Below are 11,284 nucleotides of genomic sequence, written 5' to 3' on the forward strand. Positions count from 1 at the left end.
TTCCTACGTACGATTACCTCATGAAATGAATAATGAAGCACTAAAGGACATTGGCTCGTTGAACCCAATAGAGTTAGACCAAGATACGTTGGCAACGATTTTGATTTGATAGCCCAGCCTGTGCAATTGTTAAAGTCGTAACACAATACCGCACCGCACCGCGACCTTGGTGCGCCGCACCCATATAAATGAGGGCGAAAAACATGATCTCTTTCTCGCTCTCACTTATGGGTGCGGCGCACCGTGACTTTGAAGGGTGCGGTAGTGTGTTAGGGCTCTTACATTATACGTCAAACTTAAATAAAATAAAATTATGATGTTAAAATTAAAACAACACTTGCATAGTCTGGACCCAAGAGTAAAGTAAGTATAATAGGTAGTCTAGGCTATCCAAATCGCTGCCAACTTAGCTTGGTTGTGTACTGTGTGGACATTTTAATTACTGATCAGTATGGCAGTTTTATTGTACCGTCTGGACGCGCCTTAACTTTTAATTACGAACGCTTCACTTGGTATGTTAGTTTGACATTGACATTTAACTAGAAATTAAAAACAAAAAAGTGTATGAATCGATTTCAGAATAAACTTAATTGTTCAGAGTTAATGTAGTTATTGTATTGTTTGCTACTAAGAAAAAGAATTAGTTTATAAATCGTAAGGTTAAATACCTAATATCAAGACTGAAAATGAGTAAAAGGAGCGCAAGTATGTTAGGAGACGCGTGTAAAACGACCAAACAACCAAGACACTGGTCGCTGGGACTATTAGGATCCATGAAAGACCCAGAGTTAATCGTGAAACAGTCTGACCGAGTTGTAATTATTCGAGATAAATATCCAAAAGCCAAAGTTCATTACCTTGTACTGCCGCAGGAGGACATAAATAGTATTTACAATCTCAATAAGAGTCATATTAGTCTCTTAGAAGAATTCGGTGATTTCTATGAAGAGCTAAAAGAGGAACATCATGGAGTCACCCTCAGGGCCGGTTTCCATGCTGTACCAAGTATGCAGCGGCTCCACATGCATGTTATAAGTACTGACATGATTTCACCATGCCTGAAAACAAAAGTACATTGGAACAGTTTTGTTACAAGAAACTTTATACCTTACCAAGGCAAGTACCCCTTAACACAATCACTACCAGACAAAAAACGGCGCACTACCCCAGCAACCGGTCGTCTATAGTTACGTATAAAACCAAAACAACCCGCCCAGCGGGTTGTCGCTCTGAGCAAAGTTTACGAGCGCCCACCAGGCGGGTTCCTGGTAGTGAATGTGTTAAATGACGATTAATGATGTTGTTTTGTTTTCCACATGTTGAGTATTAAATATCTGTCATTTTTCTTTACAGATGCACTAAGTGAGCTAAAAGAGAATGGAAGTATTCAGAAAATATCAAATGAGGCCCACAAGACTCTAATGGCTATGGATTTACAGTGCAACCAATGTAATTTTAAGCCTAAAAATATGCCACAACTTAAAGAACATTTGTTCTCTCATGCTAAATAAACAATATCTTAGATTGAACCACTTATTTCTTTCATCAATGTATTCTCACTACCCACTTTTACAAATAAGACAGTATATGCTTCTAGTCTAGGGAGAGGCTGTCTGTGTTTTCATTGTTGGTAAAGGGTTAACTTTACACACAAACACAAGCCACATAATCTTGAGCCGGTGGGGCTTGGTATTTAGGTGGGTATTTGTGTAAAATTGTCCTATAGAATTTGTTTTAATTTTATTGCTCAAGGGTTTCTCAAATTGATCACAAGTAGTATTTCGTAAGCTAGGGTGACAATAGAGAAACCAACGTTCTATACACTGAATTGCACTTTATTCATTGCCAAATAGATTTTCATAGTCATGCCTTAATTTTACAATATTTATTACTTCTGTCATTACCTATACTTTAGAAGACAATTAGCTACTGTACAATAGTACACTTACCGTTAACTACACTTATTATCATTAAACGGTACTTTGCTAGAGCGAGGGCTGTCATCTAGAAGTGATGTAGAAGTATCAGGACTTTTATCAGCATCTGGGGTGTATAAGGACTGATTTCGTCTTTTAAATGTCTTTTTTCCTACTGACAAAGGCGTAGCACATTCATTAGTGCTGTTTATCTGTGAAGGTGTCTCTGGAGAGAACAAAGAGTTTGTATGAGACATCTCACTGTCACAATCACTGGGTGTCACTGGTGCCGGTAATGACATTTTTGCTTTGACTGGTGTTGTTAAAACGCTCACCACTGGCTCTGGACTAGTAACAATATTGCTAGATGTAATTACATTTGGTTGTTTCATTACTCTACCGGTTCTTGCTGTCAATACTTGTAAGGGATCATCAATACAAAGTTTTTCACACAAGTTCACAGTTTGTGGGTTCGCAATGGGGTCAGTGGGCACACCACGGCGAGAGTTGGGATCATACACTGGAGCAGTCATCACAAAAGCTTCCTCCTTTATTAGCATGTCTCCCATTAGGTTAACAACTGCTTCTTTTTCTTCTGTTGTTGGTGTAAAATCGTACCTGAAAATGATCAAATGCATTTATTTGAAGTGTGTTTTAATACTGTCTAGTAACAAAACAAATAATAAATTTGCCCCACTACACATAACTTTGTTACATTATGCTGTTATATGCACAAAACACCAATTAAAGTATAATATTAATAAATCTACTTTTATGAGTTGTTGGTCTGGCAATCCAATTTTACGTGTTGAAATTATAAATAACGCTTGGCAATTTTCATACTGAAATAACTAAAATGTAAAAATAACATTTGCTAACACAACATGATAATTCTCGCAGTGTGGTATGTGGACTGTCAGACCTCTTTATTTACTAGACTCTAATAAAACTCATTTAATTTAATCTTGCTCACATGTTAAATTATGGATTGGAATTGATTTTCTAATGTGACATCCTGTTGTCATGCATGAGACAAAAATGTTAGTTATTTCAAATAGGCACCTTTCATTGCCTCCTGGTCCAGGCATATGACAGTCAATATTTTTAACTGACATGAGGTGGTTTGTATTCTTCAGCACAGCCAACCACTCCAGATCATATCTCAGTTGTTTGTCACCATCATACTCTGAAGGTAAATCCAATATCTGAAGATGCCTGCGCTTGGGCAGGCATTTATCAAGTGCCAGGAATTTGGTTTCCCCCTCGTCATGCTTTACCAGAGCTACAAAGAGGCAATGCAAGTGCGCAGCAAACCAGTAGTCTGGCTGTAGCTCTTTCAGCAGTCTTGTGGCAGGAGGGCTTCCCAGTTGGTTAGATTCAATGTCCTCCCTGAAATACGAAAAAACAAATAAACACATTTTAGCTGTTCAAACTTGTTGCTTATGTTATTGGCAATACCCACTACCCAGACACAACTCTACATAATAAAAATATTTATTTATTTAGAGTTACTGTAAATATACAACATAAAAGAGATAAACATAACAACATTATATACCTGAAAAATGGTTTCCTTCTTAACAATTCCTCTTTATTCCCGTAATCAGTGATACCTTCCGGCCAGTCGTGAGACAGCATGACATGCACCTTCTCCTTCAGCTGGCTGAGACGGAACACATCCAGGGCCCGGATGTGGTACACAGATCGCAAGGAGTTCTGGTTATAGGGGGGACACTCCCAAAGGCCCTGGAGATAGTCTCTTCCTTTGAAGATTCCAGACATACCTGAAATAAATTGTGCAGATTTTATGATAAAAAAAACAACATGTTTTATTTACAACATTATTTAACCTCTTCGGTATATGTTACATAACAAATTTTGGTTTCAATAAGTATTTTACTAATTATCCTTGTGCCTACAGTAAATAGAAGTTGGATGTATTTATGGTTAACCAAGCAAATTGACAAAATAAGTCGCAGTAGAAAAGGTGGATGTGTCAGGTAACTGTCCTGTAATATAAGTAATTGCACATCCTATGTCACTTTTCTCAGAATGTACAGTAAAGCACAATATTTTTGTTTTAAACAACTCAAATGGAAAAAATAATAAGGATTTAGTATTACCTCCAATTCTCAAGTTACCGAACTTGACCACACCAGCTCTGCCCACATAGTAGATGTTCGGGGCCACCCATCCCCCATATGGGAGCTCTTGCAGATAATTGGATGCTTCATGGTTCCCGCCAATGAATATCGTCAACACTGGGGCCTTTTCCTCGCCACTATAATACCTGAAAAATAAATATTGTTTTATGTTTTGATGTTCTTCTCGTATTTTCAACATCATTATAATATTATTATTACAATGACATCACTACACCTTATAAAACACAGTCCCCTGCCGCGTATGTCTGTCTGTAAGTTCGCGATAAACTCAAAAATTACTGCCCGGATTTTCATGTGATTTTCACCTATCAATAGTGATTCTAGGGGAAGGTTTAGTTAGGTGTATTTGTTAACCCGTGCGAAGCCCGGGCGGGTCGCTAGTAAACATTATAACATAACCTACTTGTAAAATGTGCAGATGTGCTGGTATTTCTCAGGCACTGCCATTGCTCGTAGATCATCTTTATTCCGCACCGATTGGAAATCTCCGCAACATATCAATAAATCAATCTTTATTCCTTCCCTCTCCTGTAAAGTTTTGATGCATTCGTATATTTTTTCTAATTCGCCATGGGCACAACCTTCGACGGCAATTTTCATGTTGACAATTTTTTTTTAGCTTTACTTTCAAAAGGGATAGGTTTTACCCCATTCATTCAACAACGGTAAATAAAATTAAATTAGAAATATGAAGAAATCCCAAAAATTGCGCACATTTATGAGCAATCGTTTGACAACAATCAAACTGTCAGATAACTCGATAACTGTCACAGCACAGTCTCATGCCACAGATACTATCAAGCACGTTACAAATGATACAATTTGACTTTGATGCAAATGATTTGTACCAACATAAGAAATCTTACTGCTATAGTTTGGCCCAAGACTGTCTCATTTTAAATATAGACAGAGAGAATCATACTGCCTACGCAGCGCGATTCACGCACATACATAGTCTGGAAGGGGCTAAAGAGTAAAGAGAATATAACCACTACGTTTTAATACTGCCTTTGTCTTAAAGCTATAACACACTATCGCACCGCACCGCGACCTTGGTGCGCCGCACGCGCCGCACCAATAATTGAGGCTAGACAACAGATATCTCTTTCTCGCTCTCACTTATGAAAATGGTCATACACAATGTATGGACTGACGTTTATTTGACATAGCGAAATTCAAATTTTCTATGGGACGATATCCCTTCGCACCTACATTTTTACGATATATTTTTACGTTAGAGCCGGTTTAGACTCTCTCGGTCTCGTGGCTCGCCTCGACACACTCGCGTTCGGCTTGTCAAAACCTTATGCCATGCCGTTAATGTTTAAATTATATTAGCTCGACGAGCTTGCGAGCCACGAGACGAGCCGCGAGCCCACCGCTTACACTCGCGTCTCGTGGCGCGGCTCGCGGCTCGTCTCGTGGCTCGCGCGAGAATGTAAATCGCGTTTTACGTATACATTTGACGTGCCCATCGACTAGGAATACTAGTCTATGGACGTGCCCCTCCCCGCAAAAATCGGCAGACTGTTGTGTACAGAAAATTACAGACATGGCGTCACCGTTTGCTTATATCCTCCAAGTTTTTAACCAATATTTGACAGAGAATATCCCTTCCTATCCCTTCGCGCCCACATTTTTAGGGTTCCGTAGCCAAATGGCAAAAAACGGAACCCTTATAGATTCGTCATGTCTGTCTGTCTGTCTGTCTGTCCGTCTGTCTGTCCGTCTGTCTGTCCGTCTGTCTGTCCGTCCGTATGTCACAGCCACTTTTCTCCGAAACTATAAGAACTATACTGTTGAAACTTGGTAAGTAGATGTATTCTGTGAACCGCATTAAGATATTCACACAAAAATAGAAAAAAAACAATTAATTTTTGGGGTTCCCCATACTTCGAACTGAAACTCAAAATTTTTTTTTTTCATCAAGCCCATACGTGTGGGGTATCTATGGATAGGTCTTCAAAAATGATATTGAGGTTCCTAATATCATTTTTTTCTAAACTGAATAGTTTGCGCGAGAGACACTTCCAAAGTGGTAAAATGTGTGTCCCCCCCCCCCCTAACTTCTAAAATGGACGTAGTTACAGGTAAAAGATCCAATCCACAAAAAGTTGAACAAAAGTTATGGCAGTTTAAAGTTTGAATCGGTATTCCTCTATACTGGTAGATATTTTTTATACTATGTGTTTGGATGAAAAACGAGCCAATTCGCCTTTTATATATTTATACATACATTGTTCAGTTTCATGCAACATTTGTCGAGATATTTGACCAAATGTGGGTTGGATCCTTTTCATAAAAATACACTTTTCATGGACTCTCGTTTTTTTAAAAATTATGCATTAAGGATCCATTCAATAAAATTGGATAAAAATCCTAAATATATTATTATTAAAAACAATTGAATTAATTATTATGTATTATTTTACCATAAAAAATGAAATTAGTTTTGCTAAACAGTATTAAACCTAATAATGATCACAAAATTTCTTAAAAATTACCTATTACCGTTGTAAATTTAGAGTTCATAATTAAAATAAGTCCGACTCACGCTTGACTGCACATTTCTAATAGGTTTTCCTGTCATCTATAGGTAAAGAACTATTTTGTGTATTTTTTTCAAAATTTTAGACCCAGTAGTTTCGGAGATAAGGGGGGGGGATGGTCATTTTCTTGAATAACTGCTAAAATATTAATTCTAAAATTATAAAAAAAATGTATTTGAGATTCTAACAATGAGCTCTTTCATTTGATATATAACACGATATAGTTTGAAAAACTTTATTTTTTAATTTTCTCATTTACCCCCCAAAAATGGCCTCCATATTTAAAATTCATTTATTTACGTTACACATCCATCTTTGGGTCATAAACTTACATATGTGTGCCAAATTTCAACATAATTGGTCCAGTAGTTTCGGAGAAAATAGGCTGTGACAGACAGACGGACAGACAGACGAGTGATCCTATTAGGGTTCCGTTTTTTCCTTTTGAGGTACGGAACCCTAAAAAAAACATAATTACTGTCTCACGATTAAATTTGTCAATGCGCAGCAACACTATGACACGAACAGTGTTGCAAGTTACCAAAAAGAGAACAAATTACCAAAGTTTGTGACTTTTATAGCCATTTCCGTCAGTAGAAAAAAGCGGCAAATTTAAAAAACGTAGGCACGGAGCGTTATCGTCCCATAGAAAATTTGAATTTCGCACCGTTTTTACTGAGAAAGTTGTTTGACATACTATGTATAACTTGCTAAAAACGTAGAAGACGAATTCAAAATATATTTAATTATTTTTGCGTGTTTTATTATTTATAAATGATCAAAAACGATTCATATGTTTAAAATCCTATTTTATTATTTTAATGATAATTTAACAGTTATAGCTGGTCAAACAAATCTTATCAGTAGAAAAAGGCGCGAAATTCAAATTTTCTATGGGACGATAATCCTTCGCGCCTACATGTTTTAAATTTGCCACGTTTTTCTACTGACACGATTTTGCTTGACCAACTATAATACCGCGTTGGGTCGTTTTTATGTTTACCGTTAAATAAAAATTGTAAGTAGTGTCAATAAAAAAAAAATGGTTTGGGTTGTTGCACATTTTTACAATTATTGCATATTGGTCCAAGCCAATACTTACAGTAAAAAATTAGCAGTGAGGACTTGATCATAATAGTTAAAAATAATGCCATTAGAATTTAGAAAGGAATCTTAAAAATATAGCTGGTCAAAGTGATCAAGCAAATCTTGTCAGTAGAAAAAGGCGGCAAATTAAAAAAAATGTAAAGTCAAACCGTGAAAAGTCTGCAGCGATTTAGATAGTCCACGCAGTGCAAGTGTCATTTTAAACGTCAAACTTCTATGAAATTATGACGTATAAATAACACTTACACTGCGTGCGCTATCAAATCCGCTGCAGACTTTTCTTGGTGCAACTTTAGACGCGAATGGTTATCGTGCCATAGAAAATTTGAAATTCGCGTCTTTTTCTACTGACAAGATTTGCTTGATCAAGTATACCTACATGGATTGGCTTAAAGGGGTCGTAAGGGGCCATAATTGTTAAAAAAAATACTTGCATGGATCGTTTGTGCTGATCATTATCACACCAAAGTAGAATTGACAACATCTCTTAACTTAGTGATCCAAGTGAGATGAATTCTTTTTGCTGTTTATCTGAAGGATTTTAGTGTAGTAAATTTTATTTCTCAAAAGGATCCAAATGAATTGGATCATTTTCGTTAATAATATTTAGGATAAAAAGTGTGAATTACATTTTCTAAAAAATGATCCAAGCAGGTTGGAATTCTTTCGATAAAATAAATGTGGAGCAGTTCCGTAATTGATCGAATATAACTAAAAGGTTCCAAGAGAAATGGATACTTATTAGCGAATATATATTTTAACCCGTCCTACATGTGGGATGGTATCCCATGTTGATTAAAATATGAAAACGCAGTGTAAACTGGGCCTGTTTTTGCTGAGTGAAAATAGACACCATAGAGACCTCTCTGGTATACTTAACTCATGTTTTGGTAATTTTGTGGATTGGATCTTTTACCTGTAACTACGTCCAAATAAGAGAATGATAAAACTAAAAAAAATATATGATGTACATTACCATGTAAACTTCCACCGAAAATTGGTTTGAACGAGATCTAGCAAGTAGTTTTTTTTTAATACGTCATAAATCGCCTAAATACGGAACCCTTCATGGGCGAGTCCGACTCGCACTTGGCCGCTTTTTTAAATTTGTAGTTTTTTTCTACTGACGGAAATGGCTTGACATACTATAATATTATATGTACTTGAATATCTAAATACAGCATTTGGTCAGCATCAATAGTTAGCGAACAAAACAACGCGCCAAATATACAATCCTTTAGAATCGTATCAAATAGAGTCTTTTCGGAAAGAGAAGAGTCGTGGAATGTATTGGGCCCCGTACATTCCACGACTCTTCTCTTTCCGCACGGACTCTACAGAAAGAAATCACGTTGAGATAATATTTATTATACCTACATATTTTTACAGTTTGCGCTCAAAAGTACTTATACCTAAGCAGGGTTGGGCAGTATTTCAATTACATGTATTTGAAATACGTATTTGAAATACAAATTAGTATTTTGTATTTGGTATTTCAAATACTGCACTCACATGTATTTAGTATTTTGTATTTCAAATACTTCAAGCTTCAAAATACATTTCTATAAATACATTTTATTAAATTCTATAATCCTAAAATGTCTAATCTTTCGCACAAGCTGTGAGCCGACCGCGAACCTCCGATCCAGCCGAGATACAATTTTCATTGGCTGGATACTGGATCTATATTAGGTCAACTTCTGCGTGGAACTTTTCGTTTAAATCTAGGGGATAGGGTCATTGCAGTAGTTTCCGTCCATGCACTAGTTTTCGACGACTTGACGGATTATCAAATATATATTTCATTTTTAATTTACTACTTTTTGCGAAATCTTCATCTTCCTCGCGTTGTCCCGGCATTTTGCCGCGGCTCATGGGAGCCTGGGGTCCGCTTGGAAACTAATCCCAGTAATTGGCGTTGGCACTAGTTTTTACGATAGCGACTGCCATCTGACCTTCCAACCCAGAGGGTAAACTAGGGCCGTAATTGGAATTAGTCCGGTTTCCTCACGATGTTTTCCTTCACCGAAAAGCGACTGGTAAATATCAAATGATATTTCGTACATAGTTCCGAAATACAAATACTATATAAAACTCATTGGTTCGAGCCGGGGTTCGAACTCGCGACCTCCGGATTGCAAGTCGCACGCTCTTACCGCTAGGCCACCAGCGCTTCCTTTTTGCGAAATATCATTGTTATATGTAGACAGATATATTGCTTAGACGCCTTAGACATAAGGATTGAAATCAGTCCAAATTTGTGCAGGAATGTAGGTATATATTCAAATTTCGTCAAGTGGACGTAAACTAGAGCTGGACGAAAACTAGCGCAATGACCCTATAAGTTTATATGAAAGGATATTCGTTAACGTTAAAACTAAATGCTAAACAAAAAAATAAATAAAGGTATATTTTGTAATTGAAATACATTATTTTAAACACTGTAATTTGTATTTTGTATTTCAAATACTTTTAAAAATGTATTTTGTAATTTGTATTTCAAATACGTGGAAGCCAGTATTTTGCCCAACCCTGTACCTAAGTACCTATTTGCCACACTCTTATCACTACAGTGTATAAAACAAAGTCCCCCACCGCGTCTGTCTTTTTTTAAGGTTTTGTGTAGGTAATCTAAACGAAGCCAGGGCGGGTCGCTATAGTTTGTTTTACATATAAATTATTAGTGTAGGTAACTAGATAGGTAGAGTCAGACCAAGATAAATCTGCAACGATTTTTATAACACAGAAAGAAGGGAAAGAAACACAGAAAATTATATTGTCGTGTAATTGTGTTTGGTTGGCCCATGATATTGACGGCATCGTTCCGTAGCAATGAATATCGTAGATGTTGCAAGGAGACACTACGACGTCGCTTCTCGTTCTACGACATGACGTCACCTCTTGTATTACACGACGTATAGGTACCTACACCTACCTAATTGTGTTTTGGCCGTTAGGTACCTACCTACACTTATCTACCTAATATGTTCGATAAAATTTAAATACCGATAAATTGACTACCTAATAGTCGTCTTTATTAAAATATCGGACCAGGGCTATAACCGCGAAAATCGAAGTTCGCAAATTGCGGGCATTTTTCTCTTTCACTCTAATTACGCCTTCATTGGAGTAAAGGAGAAAGATCCCCGTAATTTGCGAATTTCGGTTTTCGCGGTAGCCCCTCAGAGTTTCCTCCTTGATAACGTCATTAGCAGTTGGGTTGGGTAAACTAGGTAAAATTAGATCGTGTTAATTCGCATTGGTTAGCAAAAAACGTTAATTGTTACGAATGCCCCGGGAAATCATGCATGATAGCCACCAGTTCTCGTGAATCAATCTATACATACGTAAGTAGTATTTATTAGGTTCCTTTTAATATTGTCTTCTAGGTGGGTATGTACAGTCACATGTAGGTAAGTTCAAATCAAATCAAGGACTTCAGGTATTCCCGTTGATTACGCCACATTACGCGCACTTTGCTTGCACCCAGGAAGATGTACGAGCAAGTGATGACAAAATGGAATCAAATTGACAAGTTAACACTTTT

At 37.0% G+C, this 11,284-nt stretch overlaps 2 protein-coding genes across 2 annotated transcripts; one reads left to right on the forward strand and one right to left on the reverse strand.

Annotated features, from left to right (window-relative positions):
- The first annotated feature begins 536 nt into the window (after positions 1–536).
- Positions 537–1,529, forward strand: LOC134652187 (aprataxin). The gene is made up of 2 exons (XM_063507350.1): positions 537–1,116; positions 1,354–1,529. Exons 1-2 carry the CDS (start codon positions 687–689, stop codon positions 1,509–1,511), a joined length of 588 nt encoding a protein of 195 aa, XP_063363420.1. The 5' UTR covers positions 537–686; the 3' UTR covers positions 1,512–1,529.
- Positions 1,530–1,922: 393 nt separating this feature from the next.
- LOC134652423 (uncharacterized) lies at positions 1,923–4,725 on the reverse strand. The gene is made up of 5 exons (XM_063507612.1): positions 4,485–4,725; positions 4,040–4,206; positions 3,475–3,700; positions 2,979–3,305; positions 1,923–2,534 (listed from the first exon to the last, which is right to left on the reverse strand). The coding sequence occupies exons 1-5, from the start codon at positions 4,679–4,681 to the stop codon at positions 1,952–1,954; spliced, it is 1,500 nt and encodes a 499-aa protein (XP_063363682.1). The 5' UTR covers positions 4,682–4,725; the 3' UTR covers positions 1,923–1,951.
- Between the last annotated feature and the right edge of the window lie 6,559 nt (positions 4,726–11,284).

This window comes from Cydia amplana, chromosome 11 (assembly GCF_948474715.1).
Source record: "Cydia amplana chromosome 11, ilCydAmpl1.1, whole genome shotgun sequence".
NCBI lineage: Eukaryota > Metazoa > Arthropoda > Insecta > Lepidoptera > Tortricidae > Cydia > Cydia amplana.